Genomic DNA, 19,290 nt, shown 5'->3' with positions numbered 1-19,290 from the left:
AAATCACTTAAGGAAATCAAAAATTTCCATATTTGGGTGGCTGCAACAGGCGTACACAAAAAGTTAGAAATGTTCTACATGGTTAATTCCATAAACGGAGACATTATATACTTTTGTGTTGGATTACACTCACTATTACAATCTGTGAAGCAACAGTAAATTCAGATACAGGAATTAAATCCACGTGGCATAACATTCAAAAGACTGTAAAATAATAAGAGTGTAAAAAAATGACTATAAGACCTGAGCGTTCAAGTGTGAATGGTGACAAATTGGCAAAGATGATTTGCTGTAGGCTTATACATTTGAAGAGAAAGACAGTAGCACACTAAATACACAAGGAAGAGGTGAGGTTTGCAAGAGACTGCCTTGTCCACTATAAGAATTTCCTTAGTGTGTGTTCACGTGTAAATCTTCAGTGAAGGAAACATTCCCACTGGGCCAAGTGAGCAGCAGATAAGTCTCTGGATGAACAATTACTGGAAGTGGCTGACTGATAGGGGTGGGTTTAAAGTGTTTTATTTTAGAATCTGGTGTTCAAAACACACTATAGGGGACTAACTGGTTCTACACACACACAGCATGCACTCTTCCTTTTGCCCCAAAAGCAAAGTCCTCTTGGGTAAATGAACTAGTAGAAATAAAGTCTTTCTTCAGCAGAGGGGTGGTGGGGGTCTGACTGCCTGCCCTGCTGATGTAATGACTGTAGTCAGTCTTGAGTGGAGACAATGCCACAGTCTCCAGACCCCACACACACTGCAGCTTTGGAAGCAAGGAATATAATTAACGAAATCATTTCTTGCATGACAACAATATTATAAATGGTCAATTTTCGAGCCAGGGTCATGGGCAGAAGCAATCACGCATCATGTTTGACATGCAAGTAGCTGGCCAAGATCTGGTGCTCTCTGCAAATGATTATACAACTATCTTACTTGAAAAATTCTTATTTAACATTTTGTGTGCAATATCCCCATCGCTGGATCAAGTACAAAAATACAACATATATCAACTCAAATTCAATCAAATGTAATAAAATGTACATAAGTAACATTAGTCGTCACCGTACAGGTTCCTATTTAAGAACAAAGCTCTCTTTTTGCCTTAATGCCTTAATGTGCATGCCTGCTCTGATTACTCGGCCGTTTTAAAAGTGTAAAGGTCTCAAGTTTAGTCATGTTGACCAAAATATCTGGTTACTGTTGTTAAATGGGCCTGTTATGGTTGAATAAAAATAGAGTATTGGTTTCCAAAAGTCGTGGAGTGCATGTAGTTCATGTTGTAAATGTAGACCTGCAATGCAGTGAGATGCACTTACAATGTATGCTGCATATATTCCTCTCCCAGAAATGCTGTATGTCAGCATTAAAATGTTAAAGGTGAAATTAGCTCCACATTTTCAAGAGGAAACTTTATTATCTTGAAGACAATTAAATATCTCTGTGTTGATGTGTCATTGTCAGATAATATTTTAATATATCAGCGTTACATGTTAATATTACTAAATATTAGCCAACAGCTAACAGCTTTTTATATTGCCTATATCATAAACCAGTAACTGTAACGTACTTAAAACTGAGTATTAGCTAGCCTTAAATATTAAGGGCAATATAAACCAGTGTCAGTATAAAAGAAAGCTATGGAGGCATAAGAGTCTCACAATAAGATTTAGCTACCTTCAGGCTCTTCTTCTTTTCAACAAACCTAGCTTGCATTCGTGACAGCTATCAAACAAGATGGCGCTGTGGTGAGGAGTTAACGTTCGCCTAAAATAAGTTATTTTTAGTGGTGAAACCTTAAAAATGGAGCTGTTTGTTTCAACTGTGAAAAGTAAGTAACTACCGCTACAGTTGGTCAAACAACAATTTGCTACACCAAGTATTGTTTAAGACAGTTTTAGCTAAATTACATTAACAGACTTCCAGGCTATCTGGGTCAGTAACCGTTAGCTAGTTAACCGGAAGAGTTCAACTGCCGTTAGCTTAGGCTAACTAGCTACGTTAGCTTATGTTTGCTAACACCTGCATTGACTTCTTCTGATTGACGCCCTCTACTTAACTACCTTAGTCATGACCAAAATTAATAGAAGTAGATCTTATACTGGAATATAACAATATATAATATAAGGTATATTATTATGGCAAGCTAACGCGCTTTTTTTGACATTTTACTCCTGGATATTCAGAATAATGCTTAATTGACCCAGTTATGACGCAGTTATATGGCTGAGCCTTAGTTAGCATTATGCTATACTTGGGATATAAATTAGTTAGTCAATGGGAATTTTAATAAACAATTGCTGAACAAAATGTTATTCATTAAGTAAAAATACCACATTTACTGGTTAAGGTTTTAACCTTTAAAGAGTTGTACACTTTTTTATATTTCATGTCCTTGAATACTTGGGGATTTGGATTTTTGTTATGCATTTGTGACTGATTTTAGACTGAATGACAAAGGAGTGTAAACTTAATTTGGTTCATGGGTTACATAAAACCCAATTTGATCTTAAGTGGGCTGGGCCAGTAAAACCATAATTGCATAATAACCAAGAAATAAGATCACCAAACTCTGTATTTTCCCCTTCTTTTTGTGTAAAGAAGTACGAATACAGTCTGACATTCATAACTAAGTAACACTTCTTTTACAAAACACATGAAGTACAGCCTAAGATGTCTAAATACAAAAAAGGTGCAATTTTAGTCAACCTAGTACTTACTGTCATTACATGTTCATCTTCCCCATACATTTCCTCTCCTGTGTGGTAATGCTGGCATCACCACAACACCAGATGAAAGTGAAAGTTATTAAGGGAAGCAGGTTAAGTTATCCTTATGCCTTACAAATCATTTACAAGTTAAACATATTGGCAGTGACTTATCAATACGGTTCAATCTGCATTGTTTTGCAATAGAAGTCTGACACAGATTCATTTGTACTGAAGCTGCAGATTGACATTTTTTGCATTATTTTCAATATCTTGAAATATGACCACAGTAAGTATTGAATGCTGCCTCAAAAGATTTTCCCTGAAGATTTTCCACCCTGACCAGAAACATTTTACAGTACAGTACTTAATATTTAACCTGCACCTCTAACCTGGCACCTCTTAATCTTTACAAGTGCATCAATATTAGGTGTGCAAAGTCATCCAGGGGGCCAGTACTTGACTATAGACCATATATTTGACACCCTAGACTAAATAATCAAACAATCAATGGTCAACATTAACAGATGACTATAATATGTAATTTTAAAACATTTGTTAGCCCAACAATAAGCTACAACAAAATATCTTTTGACTTATTTAGGACAAAGGTTGAGTTTTGCGTCCTGTCAGCATGTAATGATTTGTTCTTGTTTATACACAGGTCTCACAGAGAACCTGCTGCAGAAACAGTCAACAGGTTATGATGAGGTGATAGAGAAACTATTCTCTGAAGTCTCTGGCCCAGAGGATTGCCCCAAAATACCAGACCCACAGGTAGATACAAGTGTGAGAGAGTTTTACTATAGTGTGAGTGTAATAGGAAATAAAAAAAACAAAGCATACAAGTCATAAATGTAACATTTTATAGTGGTATTACACCTATAATGCAGGACTTACCATACAAATAAGCTTATTTCTACTTGGCAGTTTTTTTTCACTTGAAAAGTAATTTAATGGTTTAAATTCATCAGTCTTGTTCTACTACTACAGTAACCAAGTCATAGATATGATTATCTGGTGCAAGTCAAGGCTTGTTTGTTTTTCTAATATCATATTATGACCTTTATATGGCTGTAAGTTGGCAGAATTATTAAGTTGTATGCTTACTCATATTACAGCTTGAGGAGTGTGCCATCCAGCTGTGGAACTGGGCAGTTACCAAGAATGTGGGCACCACTATCAGTAAAAATCAGAAGGCCAAGGGTACACTTATAGTTGCAGTATTTATTTACAAGATAATTCTAATGATCATCATGACACTTGAAAATATACAGACATGTCATCTGAAATGTTGGCACAGTGTAAGGGTTGCAGGCAGGGGTAGTCACGGTCGTGTCACGTCATATTCAAAAGTTCTCACCGTCCTCACAGTGCGTCATGTCGCATGCAGTCTGCTGTACTGCTGTGAGCTTGAGAGTCCAACAGAGGGCGTCATCCGCAAGCAGATCCTGGTAAGCAATACTGTAGGCACCCTCTGTGAGTGCTCATCGTTTCAGGAGGACAAGGTCTGTTTGTTTGTCAGTGTCTAATCTTTACAGATGGCCAGCAAAACAGGAAGAACCTGGCTGGAATGCAAAAATCCCCAGATGGCAGATAACTTCTTAAGGCTTGCTGTCAAGGTGAAAAAAAGGAACACTCAGACTGAGAGAGCTCCAATCTATTTAAGTTAAGAGCAAACAGAAATATGTTGTCTTTACAAATGATTAAACATTCAACATCCCTAGAGTGTGGAAATCCTCTATGGCCAACTGACGTCCAGAGGTGACGGAACCGCTGACATCACTTCATCAAAGGGGGATGTAGAGAAGGATTTGCTTCGAATTCTCTCATGCCAGGCAGAATCGGTGAGCTGTGGCACATGTGATGTTCAACACCTTCAATGTGAATATTTGTTCTTGTGATATTTGGCAGCTGAGGAAGTGCTATTCTGACAGACTTGCAGTGTGAAGTGTGAGACAGCTAAAATGTGATCAGAGACACAATGAGAGGGGGAAATCTCATTCTGTGCTAATAGAGAATGTTATATTGTTTGGTGACATTTAACAGGAGGTTAAAATCTCTTCTTTGCAGGCCATAAGTCAAGGGAATAACCATGAGGCTGTGGTCCATATGCAGCGCTGTAAAGACATGCTGCTGCGGCTACCAAAAGATGTAAAGAAGACCTCTGTTATCACTATAACAGCATATTGTTTCACATTTACAGTACATATTTCTGAAAGTATAGAGGATGTTAACTCTGAACATATATATATATGTATATATATATATATATATATATATAAAATGCAGACTGGATACATCTCCCTCATGTGCTACAACTTTGGAGTGGACACTTACAATGTGGGAAAGTTGGAGGACAGTGCATTTTGGCTCAGGTAAATATTTTTAATTTCTGCAGAAATGCTCTGGGAAACAGTGCAGTTTGAAAGACATTTTTGTTCTTCTTTTTCAGCCAAAGCTATGACATCGGGAAAATGAATGTGAAATACGCCCCTGAATCTGAACTCCAGGTAAGACAATCCAATAAAAACCTTAGTGCAAGTAACTGGTACATGTTAAAATAGTATTTAACTGTCTTTTGTTTCATTTGTCTTTAACAGGCCAAGGTTTTGAGGCTCCTTGCCACTGTTTATTTAGAGTGGGACTGTCAGAGGTTTCAGGAGAAGGCGCTTAATGCTGTCAGCTTAGCCAATAAGGTGGGATATGCGAAATCATTTTCAAATTGTATTTTACATTATGCATTTTGAAGCATGCACCTACAAAATAGAAGATGCTCTGTTCCCAATTGCACTGTGCATTTTGATAGGAATGTGTGAGCGCCTCTGGGCTGTACTTAAAGATCAGAATACTCCTGAGATGTGGGGCCTCAGTCGATCATATCAGAGCAGGTTAGTTATTACCTGAACCACACTGAATTATTTATACAGAACTTCATTAACATAGGCAGCAGTGGGGTGTCAGTGGGTGAAAGTTTAGACAGAAGCAGATTTAGGAAGGAAATGTTGCTAGTGTGATTCTCTGAAGCAAAATTCTCTGACTCAAAAATGGCTACTGATGAGTTTAATTGCGCCAGAAATGTTCAAAGTGTGTACTCCCTAGGCTTTTACCAGTCAGGTTAAGGTGTTCTAGTGGAGATGCTAGAAGATCGTTCTTGTACTGGAACCTTCCTAAGGGGCCCATGTTTTGGGGCCAGCATATTTTTAGAATTATTTGCAATGGTAGCACCATGTATTTTCACGCAGTACTAAAAATGGCAGTGGTGTGACAAGGTGTTGAGCTTTTTTTTTCTTGAGCACAGAGAGTTGAAAAATGTTCAACTTTGGGTAAAATGCTGCACACGTTAGTTTTTACCCAGCTGCCCAATCACAGATGAGGAGAAACAAATACCAGGAAGACAAACGTCACATCTTACATGTACAATACAACAGGGAAGAACAAATATATTAATATACTGCATATTTTAATATATGTTTTCTCTCATGAACCCTCCTCAAGAACAAGTACTCTACCTTGCACCAACATTTTTACTACAGCAGGTATTTCATATCATAACAACCTGATGCAACCAAAGCATCTCAATTGAAAAAACATTGCGCCTCTAAAAGCACTCTCAAGCGCTCCGCCATGGCCCCTTAGTGTTCCTGTGTCTTTGGGTGTCTTGCATATTTAAAAGCACATCATAAAAATATGTTTTCAGGACTTAATGAGATGCTGGAATCTAAGGTGTCTCTTGAAGTGTGTCTGAGCACAGTGAAACTACTCATGTCTGAAGACAGGTAAAAACTAGTACTGTCACTTGGCTCCTTGTAGAAACACACACATAGCCTAACATGAACATGTGCACAACATGTACACATTGTCTTTTAAGGAATGCCCAGAGGCATGCTCGTCAACTCTGAATGATATCTGTTTTGATTTTCCAGAGAAGTGCTGGCATTTGAGTATTTGAAACGTGTGTGTCAGCACTTTGAGTCGTCGCCTGACTTGGGAACTGCTCTCGTCTTGCACATTGAGCTACTGCTGCAGAGAGGCAAGGAGTTGCTGGGCAAACAGAAGATAGAGGATATCATCACTGGTATTAAGTTTTACATTCCAGTCCTAGAATAAGTCGAAAATGAATAAAAATATAACCATATATGCATAATGATATCACAACTTGATTAATTTTATATTAAAGCAGGCACTGTAGATGTACCTCTGTATTAGTATTGCCATTTTCTACACCCACACAGGCCACTACACAGGAAAACAGCTGACACCACAGGCCCTCACAAGTCTACATGTCATGCTGTGGGACAAAGCGTCCAAACACTTTGAGGTATGTTAAACATAGCCTTGTTTTTCCTTAAGTCACAAGATATTTTTACAGTGTACATACACAGATGTATACTTATCAACAGGGTGGCTTAGTTATCAGCACTGTTGCCTCGTAGGAAGAAAGCTAGTGGGCTGCTGTCAGCCCACACACTGCCCACTGCTCCTAAATAGTTAAGATAGGTCCAGTGCAGAGGTTTAATTTCCACACGGGGATAAATAAAGGATAATGTGATGTTCTGTGTTTCTTCCCAGGCCAAGAACTATTCTGAGGCTCTTCAGTGGTATAACTACTCACTGAGTTTCTTCAAGGCAGGTCAAATGGAGCCCAACTCAGCCAAACTGCAGAGGAACAGAGCTTCCTGTTTCCTGCAACTGAAGCAACTGGAAAAGGTAGGAGAGCGGCAATCCATTTATTGTCAAGTGGTTGCAGTGGATGGTATGTCTCAGAACTCACCATATTTTCTACAGTTTATATGTGATGTATGTTTGCATGTTAACACTTGGTTTTTTTTCAGGCGAAAGAAGCAATTAAAGAAGCAGAGAGATGTGATCCTGACAACATTTTCACTCAGTTCAGTGTTTACAAGATTGCAGTGCAGGAGAACAATGTGGAGAAAGGTATCTACAAAATGTTAGCTGTGTGCTACATGTAAAATAAAAGCAGTTATGGTTACAGTGTCGCAGTTTCATTGCAGCCACATTTTCAGCATATTCTCTGTGGTGATGAGGCTGTTGATTTGTACCAGCTGCAGAGGCAGTGAATGCGATGGGACTTCTGTCCAAGAGTCCTGCTGCCAGTGAGGACGGACTGCTGGTATCTGAGAATGCTGCTTCCAGTCTCCTCAGTCTGGCTGCACAGATTGCTTTGGAGGTAGGACTCATTGCAGGACTCATTACTCAGCTCTGTACAGCCATCATAAAATATTGTGGATTTAATGAGAAAGGAATTTGTTTGGTCTGGTGGAATAATTGTCACATTCCACATTTTATGGTGTTGTTATGATGTTAAGGGCTTCAAAAACCTGGCGTTAGTCCTCAACAGTGCAGCTTGGAGCTGTGGGTTGGTGAGGGATCATGTATATGTCACTGCATGTTAAACCCTCTAGGAACAGCACCTCAAATTGGTTAAACATAGACTGTATCAAAGATGCGGACATAGCCACAGTGACATCACGCATTGGTTTGTGGACTACTGTTTTGAAGCCTTGAGTTTGCCACTTCAGCTATCACCATCTCGGTTTTTGGGAGCCAGAAGTGACCGCATGTTACTCAGAGAGGCCTTGCCCTTAAATTTGTGTAACTTTAAGCTTTAATAAAATGTAAATGTTGTCATGGACTGTGTCATGACAGTCATGATTGTAAACATGTTTATTTCTGCTGTAAAGTTGGACATTTTAACATGGGGGTGTGTGGGGATTGATTGTCCTCTGGAGCCAGCCTCAAGTGGCCGTTCAAAGAACTACAGTTTTTGGCACTTGTTGGCTTCATTTTTCAGCCCCAGAGGTCGCCACTTGTTACCCTGGTTTGTAATGTGAAATTGCTGTATTCAGTGTTTTTGGTGGTTTACATCAACGGGTTTGTTTGTTTTGAAGAGGAAAAGACCTCTGCGGCTAATTCGGCTCCTGCTAAAAACCCTCTGAACATCTGGATCTTAAATTATGTGGGGAAAAAAAACAAAAAAATGTGAGCACAGATTAGCAGGTGGTGGACGAGCTGCCCACACCGACATGCTAGAGAAACACCAACTTGTAATGTGAAACTACTTTATTAAGAGTTTTCAACAGTTCAAATCACCAGTTCACTTTTGCTCAGAGAAGAGGAGACCTCAGTGGTAGCTTTGCTCCCAGTAAATTCAAGCTGCAGAAGAGGACATAGCTGGTTGCTAGATGCCACCAAATCTCCATAAAGCTAACACACTTTACCTTTAAGGCTTAAAATTACAAATATTTAAAGGGGGCAACTCAAGTGACAAGTTGTCTGCAAGAGTTGCTACAGTCTGTGAGACGGATCCACCCCTGACTCCACAGCTCCACCCTCTCATCTAAATATGGTCACTTCTTGTCACTTCTGACTCCAAATAAACAAGAAGGCGAAAGCCAACATCAAGGCTTAAAAGTGGGAGTCCACAAACCATTGGGTGAAGTTAAGGTAGCTACTTCCATTATTTTATACAATGTATGTTTGCAACCAGTGGAGTCGCCCCCTGCTGTCCTCTTGGGGGGTCACGGGGGGGGCTGGAGCCTATCCCAGCTGACATCGGGCGAGAGGCAGGGTACACCCTGGACAGGTCGCCAGACTATCACAGGGCTGACACATAGAGACAAACAACCATTCACGCTCACATTCACACCTACGGACAATTTAGAGTCACCAATTAACCTAGTCCCCAATCTGCATGTCTTTGGACTGTGGGAGGAAGCCGGAGTGCCCGGAGGGAACCCACGCTGACACGGGGAGAACATGCAAACTCCACACAGAGGGGCTCCCATGCCTGGGATCGAACCGGCAACCCTCTTGCTGTGAGGCGAGAGTGCTAACCACCACACCACCGTGCCCCCCCCCGCTGTCCATTAGCAATAATGCAGGTTTAAGGCACTTCTTCATTGGCTTCACTTTTCAGACCCAGAGGCAACTCCCACTTTTTTATACAGTCTATGTATAGAACATACCTGTCTACCACCTCCCCAGGCCTATCACACATAAAATATAAATAAGCACAGAGAAATGTTGATGTTCAGCTTTTAGAGTTCATGCTGTTGTAAGAATAGATAAAATGACACTTAATTGTGATATTTTTAAGATATTAAAAAAAAAAAGAAGAAAAAAACTGCAACAGCTCGGTGGACATTCCCGTCCCAAAGCTACTATCAGGAAACAAACTGGAAAGCAATGAGCCAGTAGCAAGTTGGAAGGGTAAAGTCTAGAAAATGAATTTTATAAATAGAAAATGTGAGGCAACTCTATTTTTATATCACTGTATGACTGTGATGAATATGAATGGTGGGTGGTGGTATTAATGAGGAGGAAGTTTGTTCCCTTGTGACAGAATGAACAGCAGGAAACTGCAATGAAGGCTCTGGAGAGCGTGTGTGACAACTCCAAAGATGAAGCTCAAGTGCTGACTGCTCTCAGGTCTGTGACAAGAACTGCAAAATTAAGAGTTTAAATACAGTGGAAACAGCTTATAGTGATCACGTCTGTCTGAGTCAAATTGGATCTTTATTTCTCATGCAGCTTTCTTTTGAATTGACATTTGTATATTTATTAACATAAGGCAATGAAACAGACAGCTTTCTCATTTACTGATTTTTTTTTTTACTATTTCAAAATAAAATTCAGCTGTGACATTATGAGGGCTTTACATGATTGGACATTATCAATCTGCCTGACGAGGGCTGCTTCAACCTCAGGTGCATTCATTTCTTGTCTCCATCACTAGTAACCATGACTGTTCCTCATTGTTTGAGTAGGCCACACAGGGTATCCTGAGGAACACCGAATTTAATTGCAACATTTTGTTGGCTTGTTTTTGGCAGCTTATCATAAGCTTGATGGAGACTGTTTTTCATTGAGAGAAAATGACTTTAACCGTCATGATTTCATTGTGCATGTAGCACCGTCTGGTAACCAGTTGGAAGCAGATGGGTTACTACTTGACTACTATGAGCAAGTTATTTTAACAGCACTTGCATAGGAATGATTTTGTCCCAATTTTGTACATCAATTTAAGTGGTTGATCACCATAACCATAATCACTATGAGCAGTTTCCACTACACCAAAATATGTAATTTGCCTGTATAAAAATTACATATATTCTGATATCTCTCACCTTTATATTTACACTGATGATGATTTTATAAGGATGATTTTATGCTTAATATTTATAATTATGATTTTTGTTGCCTAGTCATTTGATTATTTAGATTTATTTGATTTTATTTTTATTGCATATTACGGAATTGTTGGATTTTATGATCTATGGATACATTGCTGCTTGTTTTTTTCCCCCACTGTATCTTGTAAGGTGTCCTTGAGTGCTCTGAAAGGCGCCTATAAATAAAATGCATTAATATTATTAAGATTATAAAGGAGGAGGAAGCCAGACCCTCGCACACATACTTCAGAAAGCCCTATAGACATGGCTGTGAAAGACACATATGGACATTTTAATAATCAATGTGTTCCACCAAGGCAGCTTTTTCATTTATACATGTAGATTGCTTTCCTTCTCCTTTTTTGCAGACATTTTTGGCTTATTTTTTGTTTTACGTGCTGCTGCCTTGAACTAAAACAACACTTTTTTTGGTGAAGTTTTCCTCCAGAACAGAAATACCAAATTTAAGATGCCAAATTTCTATATTTCGCTCACTTTGAAGCACTTGGCATTCATGTGTTGAGACTGAGTGAACAGAGCATGATGGTGAAGTTTAACACATAAAGTGACAACATTTAGGAGAGATGGCTCGTGTGCTGGGAGATTGCAGTGAGTGTGTTAGTCTTCCATACACCTCTATGATCCACTGACCTATATTCCCTTGCTTCTCCACTGAAAGTGTGTCTCTGTATAATACAGTTAGTAGGTGAAAGAAAGGAGGTCAACACCAGTTTCTCCATTCATCTTTTTATAGGTGTTTGGTTCGACTTGTGCTCTCCACAATAGAAAAATCAAGTGATGAGACGAGGTGAGGGGGAAGGGAAACCACCTATTAAAATGTGATTATATAGTGTTATTGATGCTACTGTTTATTTAATCAAAACAGATTTACTACTTTATATTTCTGCATGTAGGGATGTGAATCTGGATGTCCTGCTGCCATATCTAAAAATGAGTGAGTACATATGCAACAAGGGTTGAATTGCATTTTAACAAGAAATGTGTCATAACTCACAAATGTTTTGTTTGTATCTCTGCAGCTCTGCAGAAACTTTCACACCAAGCTCACATGACTGTGGAGCAACGCACAGAGGAAGCTAACTGGTTCAGGAAGATTGGTACTAAGACTCTCTCTCTCCTCAATCTGACATGGTATGCTATCGCTTAAAATCTTGCAGCACCTTCATTTTTTCCGTGTGTGTGTGTGCTTGTGTGTGTCCTTGTTACAGCGTGGAACTCGGCTCTGCAGTGTGAGAGCCGCCCTGACAGAATGAGGGATTTCTTTGTGCTCTCTTACCAGGCAAGTGCTCTTATTAGCTTTGTCAGGTGGATTAATCAATATCTACAGTGCGCGGGTGGAGATCAATAACACCTGAACAGGGATTTAACATTGCTTTAGACAGATAAAGATATCAGTTTAAGATAAAGAATCACAGTGACCCACGATGATCCCATCCTGTTGGTTGAGTGACAATTTGTATATCAATTACTCACCTCGTGTTACGCTGTGAGAACATTTTGATTTAAAACACTTTCGAGCAGCGCGCCTTGAGCATGCTTGAGCATGTGTGTGCATATGACTTCCACCCAGGCACGCTACTGAGTCATGCATGAGACTGTTTTTACTGACGTGTTATAAATTGTAATGTTTAGTGAAAACACGTGTGTTTGGGAAATTTCTAATAAAGGACTGAATAAAAGAGACTTTGGGAACTGATCAGTCGGTCAGCTATTTGTCACATGGAATTATGCCAGGTAAAACCCCAGTGAAATATGATCCCATCAGCTCCTTTAACTAGTGTGCTGTTGCATCTTCTTACATTGTTGGCTGCTACTTTACATTTGCCAATGTTTCTAGATGGTTCTGGTGATCCATGGTTTCTGGTTGTTGAATGATTTAACTGTCCACACATCTTGACCTCAACAAGGCAGCCACATGGTTGCTCCTGAACATTGGCAGCGCCACTCTGCAGCCACCTCCAAACAGCATATAACACATCCACAACAGGAACGGGACAGCGCCTGACATTTCCACCATCACATCAGTCCTTATTCACTGTGAAGCACACGCCTCCTCTCCTTTTCTCACCGGAGTCCTCTGCTCTGTCAAACTGGCATATAGAAAAAGAGCCTCCTGGCGCTGTCCATGATTTAGCCAATTTTCAAGGGGAATCAAAGAATGTTACAGCTCCTGATATCCTGTTGGAAACTGATGCAGCAGAGGTCCAGTTTATTTCCAATGCCTGTACAATGGCTAACAGGATGCTAGTTCAGCTGGTGCTCGTTTACTGATGTTGTAAAACCTAGACCTTGCTAGCTAGGAGAAGTCAGCAGAAAAAGAGCTTACAGACTGGAGAGTTGATTTCCTCATCCTGATAAGTGACTTGCAGCCACACACCACCAACACTTGCAAATAGACACAAGAGGCTAAATTTAGCATATATTTAGTGGAGCTGACAGGTGGTTGAAATGTATGTGCCTACGAGACTTGAATTATACTGCACAAGTTGTGTGAGTTTTTAAATTGGTTGTTGGTATAATGTTGCTGTTAAATGTGGTCCCTGTTTGCTTCAATTCATGAAGAATGTTTGCCTTATTTGGATTCTTCGTTGACTGTTGAGACATGCTAGAAATTTTTGTTGTTTTTTTTTCCCCACAAATTTAATATAACATGCAGTCAGTAATTGATACACAAATGCTTATTTTGCAGGTGAAGTATTCCTTTAACTCTCGCTAATGATTTTCTGTCCTTACCTTTACCAGAATACCTCTAATTGCTCATTTTAACCTTTATATCTCAGTGAGATGTTGACTGTGTGCACATACATGATTTACGTGCATGCAGTCATGTCTGAAAACACCTCTTTACAATTAGAGGCTTCAGCCATTGGATGATGAGTAGATGTTTCAGAGAAAGAGGGATACTGGATCAGCAGAGAATGTTTTTCCACTTCTTTTGTACAATACATTTTCCACTGTAGCAGTGTCTTTCTTTTGTTCTGAACTAGCTGGCTTACTTTTTGTTCATTGCAATCGAAATGGAGATTTGACATCTGCATGACCCTGCAGCTCTCCCAGCTGTGCCCTCCTGATCGCACACTGCTCATGGGCCAGAAGACGTGTCTGCTAATGGCTGCTGCTGCATCTCTGGAGCTCTGCAGGAAGTCTCTTCACTCTGTCCAGGTGTGCCACCCACTCCCTCTGCCCATCTCCTACATTTAGCACGCTCTCCATCCACATGGATGGAAATTTACCAAGACCAGTGGAGAAGAGAGGTGACTAACCACATTATTGGTGCTGGCGTAGGCGTTTCATTTTAATCTCTCTCTCTCTCTCTCTCTCTCTGCCTTTGAAGAGGACGTGAACACTAGATGGCAATGATGAATCCAGAATGCTTGTTTTGTGTTTCTGTTTGGTTCACAGACTGAGGAGCTCACTCAGGCTCTGGAGCACATTCAGATCTGCTGGGAGGTGTGGAAAACCCTGAAAGCATCAGGTACCTTCACTAGCTTCACTAGCCGAATAATAACAGGCCATATTCACTTACCTGCACATCATTCATGAATGGAAATGGAGCTAAATGAGGTAGGGGTGAACTATTCAACAATTTGATTGAAGGAGCCTGAATTGACCACCAGTCTCACAGTTGCAAATGAAAATGTGGTTATGAAACATGATCATTTGAGGGTGCTGAGTGTCTGATTTTACACAGAACTGCTTGTTTTCTTCCAGTAAATCATGATGTATATGTGCTGCATTTCATCAAAGCTCTCACATAACAACATAGCGCTGTCAAAATCAGCAGGAAGAGGTGTGTAGAAACAGCTTTTTGTGGCCGTCTCTCTTTCTCTTAGAGGAAATCAAAACGTCTGTTTATAACCACAGATAGCAAGCAGGAACCAAACTACGTGACGTGTTGTCTGTCTGTCTTTCTATCTATAATCTCCACTACTTTCAGTACTGTGGACAGCGCCGTTGCCGCACTTACACATCCAACCCCCAACACACACACACACACACACACTAAACAGTGCTGGATTGTATATGTCGTATTATAAAATAAGTTAATATGCCATGTGAAGAAGACAAATTGTTTAACTGGGTGTTTTAGGGTTTTTTTAATGTGGAAAAAATGGAAACTAATGTTGCAATGAGAACATGGATCAATGACCAAAAAAAGGAAAAAATAACATAGTTTGACTATCAGTCAACAATAGGCAAGACTTGATGAATCAAATCTAACTATTTAAATTCTGATACCAGTCTTGAAACAGACTCCAAGTGTTTTCAGTGTTGTGGACAAATTTCCAAGTCTTAAAAAAATCAAGAGTTTTACATCAGTTGGTGAGCTCTTCCGTGATCTCAATGGTTTGGTTAAAGGTGGTCATACAGCTCAGTCCGATCTGTTTTAAGTCTTTTTCTCGTCTTGATGTTCCAACAAAATCAAACGTTTAATATTATCACAAGTATCTAGTCTTGGCTCATGCAAGTAGCAAAGAATAAGAGCACTCTCTCCAGCACCAAACAAGAGGCTGTTTGCTGTGTACACAGCACAGAAAACATGGATGAGACACTGGGGTGGCAAGAATGTGAACAAGTCCCAATTCTCTTGTACTGTGGTAAAGGAGGAGAAACTAGTGGAGCTGTGGAAGTCAGCAGGAGTTAGTGTTTAATTTGGCATGTATCTGATCTGTTATTTTGCTCATAAATCTTATTTTTGAGAAGGTTCACCTCTCATTCCTACCGTCTCCTCCTACTGAAATAGCACAGCTAACCAATGGTGGCTGGTAGGGAGTTGACAAATCCAAAATGTAAAGTTTGTGCGCAAATACAGTTTACCTTAAGGATAATATTGATGCCGAATAGACAAGAATATGGTCAGCATATGATGCCTTTTGTCTTTTATTTGCAGAGTTATGTGTTTTTGCGAACATGCAAGTTATCGTTAATATGTCGTATTTCTTGAGGGGAGTTTGGTGTAGTATTTCCACCAGGAGCAGGACGGCAAATAATCTTACAAGTAAGCTACTTGTAGCAAATAGTGACCCTGCACGATCTCCAGTCTTTACAAAATCAAAGAGTCTTTGACTTAAAATTTACAGTATCTTTAGATGTGAGAGGGTGTCAGACTGAAGTCTTTTAAAAATCTTGTCAAAGTCTTCTAGTGTAGTGGCTCCCAACAAGTCCAGCCACAGGATCCAGATTTCTCTGTAGTCATTGGTTTAAGGTCCACACAATTTAATACAGCATAATTGTGTTAGGCCATGTCGTCAAGCTAGTTTGCTGTCTCTGTCAAGTATCTGTCCATTATTCACTCACTCTTCAGCAGGAAACAGCACTTCAAAGTGTAAGTTTGGTGTGTGAAATTCATCATACTTCAAAATGTGTTTTTTACAAACCTGACACGTATGCATGTCACTTGCAGTCCATTCATAATGGACCTGCGATCCACTTTTTGGACCACGACCCGCCACATGAGAACCACTGTTCCAGTGTATGGTAGGCAGTAGTCAGGGACACCCCTAATTCTCACCGTGTACTTGCAGGAGGCTTCCCAACGGACCCAACAGACACGCTGCTGCTGCTGTATGAGTTTGAAGCTCGAGCGAAGCTGAATGACCCAAAGGTTGAGACGGTTCTGGAGTCTGTCTTGGAGCTTGAAAATGTTGAAACCAAGGTGCTAGAAACCATTGCAGGTAAAAAGAAAAACATTTGGTGTATTGTTTCTCTCATCTCTGCTGACATGCCTAAAGAAACAGACACGTTCTAGTATTTGCAGTACGATGCCGGTGTCTTTTTTCTTTTCTATTTGTAGCCTTAGCCATGGAGCCTCCAGCCCACTTCCCTCTGCTGTGTAAGAAGGCCTTGAGGGTTGCTCTCTCCCTGCACAGGAAACAACCACAGGCCGACCTGGCCCGCTGCAGGCATGCCCGTCACTCTGCATGAAAACACCCTTGACATTTCATTAACGATCCGTCCTCGCAGAGCGCTTATTGGGGATGAAAGGGTTTGTGATTGTGTGCCTGTTTTTGTGTCGCCGTCTCAGCAAGTGTGTTCACAGCCTGATCAAGCTGTCCCTCCCAAGCGGTGTGTCAGAGGTGGAGGCCCATGTGCTGGAGGAGGTGTGGGACTACTACGAGGAGGCCCTGTCCATCATCGCAGCCGCAGTGAGTCAGCACCAATCACGCATCGCCATCCCTTGGCACCCACCTCCTGTTCCCTCCAACAGAACAGCTCCCTGCTATATAATTAACCCCCTCTCTTCCACTCCATGCCTGCCTGCTGTTCTAGAAGCCTCTTTTTTTTTTTTTTTTTTTTTTATCAATGGGCTTTCAGCCGCACTTCAATTAGCAGATGCTTCCATTCACCACCCCCTTCCTGCCAATTTGAATGTTAATGTGCAGTACAAGTCATCATACTGCCGGTGAGCTGCAGCTCTGAAAGAAGCATCAAATTATTGAGACATTACACTGCTTTAGAGGCAGCGCATATTTCCCCTCTCATACTGAGTTATTACTCGAAAGCTGTAGAAATCTTTGGATCAAAGTGAAAGCCCAAGATTAAAGTGGTGTGAAAAACCAATGAAACTTTAGAAATGATAGACCTCGGAGTTTGTTTACGGTCTGTTTAAGGCTCCAAAGCATTAGTAAAGGTTAACATACAGTAGAACAGGATTGGATAAAAGTTACTCACAGGCTTCACCCACTAAACTCAACAGATTTCCTCCCATACACTTGGCTCAAGTGAGTCACCCAGGTGGCCTCCGTTAAATGGCCTTTTGAACATCTTCCTGTTCTCCTCCGCAGCCGGACGACTTCCCAGAGATGGAGACCCTGTGGCTGCTGACTCGGGCTTGGAACACGGGGATACTGCTGTACAGCCTGGCGCAGTACCCCGAGGCCGAGAAGTGGTGTGGCCTCGCCATGAGCTTCATCCGCCACCTTGGATCACTGCAGGAGAGCTACGAGACACAGGTACAGGACTGGTGGAGGGGAAGAAGCAGAATGGGGTGGTTGTAGCAGTGGAGCATGACAGAGAATGATTCCCCCTGCTGGTTAGGCAAATGTGACAACGGCTTTGGCCCCAGAAACACACAGGTCTTATGCAGAGTTAATGAATATAACCATCACTGTAGAGCTCTGAGAGTTATACAGTTGCTTCTTGTGCCCACAGATGTCTGGTCTGTACAGTGAGATCCTGGATAGGCTGGACAAAGCCAAGAAGAACCTCATCATGGAGGAGTAACTGAACAGGGACATGTCAGCCCGTTTACCAGAGGTGTGAACTTGAGTCACAAAGTCGATGACTTCAGACTCGACAAAATCACAAGACTTGGAACTTGACCTAGACTTTAACACCAATGACTCACTTGGACTTGAGCCTTTTGACTTGAAAACACTTGATACCTTCCTCCAAGCCCAAAGATTAATAAGTGTGTAACTTGTCAATTTATTTCCCTTCATTTTAACTTATTCCCAGCAAGTCGACACCAGATCCACTTGGTCTGGACCAATCTGACAGCATCCAGTCAAGCTGCAGGAGAGAACCACGATGAACTAATGTGACATTACTGAGTGCCAGCTGGAAAAAAATGATCCCAAAGATAATTTTGTTTGTGTACTAGAACGCAGTGGTCTGTTAAAAGTGAAAGTCGCAACTTACAGCTTTGTTTGACACTTGAAGTTGGACAACGAGCCGTAAGATGAGACTAATATTAAGAGTTAGCCAGCTAATGCTAAAATAATATTAACTAAGCCCAGCTAAGTAACTTTTAAACAGTTACTTAAAAAAATAAATACAAATAATAAGAAAAATATTCATGATTTTTGTGGACAAAAAACATTAATTTGAAGTTAAAATGTGCATTACATTTGGCGAGGAGTGCTTTATGATTTGACTCAAAAATCAAAGTTAGGGACTTCAGACTTGTTTTTTCAAACATTTTTTTAAAACCGGTTTTGCAAAACATGGAGAAAAAAAAAAAAAAAAAAAAGACAACTTGGGACTTGAGTGTTAAGACCTGAGACTTAATTGTGACTTTCAAAACTATGATTTGGTCCCACCTCTGCTGTTTGCTGCCTGTTCTGCGGTTGAACATGTTTGACTTTGTTTGTTTGCTGCGGCTAAATGTTATAAATGCTGTGGTTCAACATTCATCAGATATTACAGTTCGATAAATGATGCTGTTAATCTGTTAAGTGTGGAGCATCCTGGGAGGAGAGTGTGCCAGACACATACTACATTCATTCCTAGTTTGATTTTGTTCTTTCATGCATGTTACCTCCCTCGTGTCTCCTGTCAATAAAGCTAACATGCTAACAATCTAGGAAAAAAAAGTCTAATTGTATTAATTAAATACCTTTCAACGCCACTGATTTTTGAAGTGCA

At 40.5% G+C, this 19,290-nt stretch overlaps 1 protein-coding gene across 2 annotated transcripts; it reads left to right on the top strand.

Moving 5' to 3' along the window:
- The first annotated feature begins 1,493 nt into the window (after positions 1-1,493).
- tex11 (testis expressed 11) lies at positions 1,494-19,290 on the top strand. 2 transcript variants are annotated; one of them, XM_049585063.1, is made up of 30 exons: positions 1,494-1,830; positions 3,372-3,484; positions 3,829-3,913; positions 4,082-4,161; positions 4,249-4,329; positions 4,435-4,554; positions 4,781-4,861; positions 5,000-5,085; positions 5,163-5,220; positions 5,311-5,406; positions 5,517-5,598; positions 6,408-6,486; positions 6,634-6,785; positions 6,943-7,028; positions 7,280-7,417; positions 7,543-7,645; positions 7,774-7,898; positions 10,074-10,159; positions 11,657-11,710; positions 11,817-11,857; positions 11,943-12,020; positions 12,132-12,202; positions 13,972-14,085; positions 14,326-14,398; positions 16,449-16,598; positions 16,718-16,826; positions 16,949-17,069; positions 17,709-17,876; positions 18,076-18,180; positions 18,382-19,290. In XM_049585063.1, exons 1-29 carry the CDS (start codon positions 1,803-1,805, stop codon positions 18,145-18,147), a joined length of 2,730 nt encoding a protein of 909 aa, XP_049441020.1. In that variant the 5' UTR covers positions 1,494-1,802; the 3' UTR covers positions 18,148-18,180; positions 18,382-19,290. The 2 variants fall into 2 exon arrangements, with proteins under 2 accessions (XP_049441020.1, XP_049441019.1); XM_049585062.1 differs by having other exon boundaries at positions 18,076-19,285.

Source organism: Epinephelus fuscoguttatus, linkage group LG9 (assembly GCF_011397635.1).
Source record: "Epinephelus fuscoguttatus linkage group LG9, E.fuscoguttatus.final_Chr_v1".
Classification (NCBI taxonomy): domain Eukaryota; kingdom Metazoa; phylum Chordata; class Actinopteri; order Perciformes; family Serranidae; genus Epinephelus; species Epinephelus fuscoguttatus.
The sequence above is the reverse complement of the archived record's forward strand: the minus strand, read 5'-3'. Positions and strand labels throughout refer to the sequence as shown.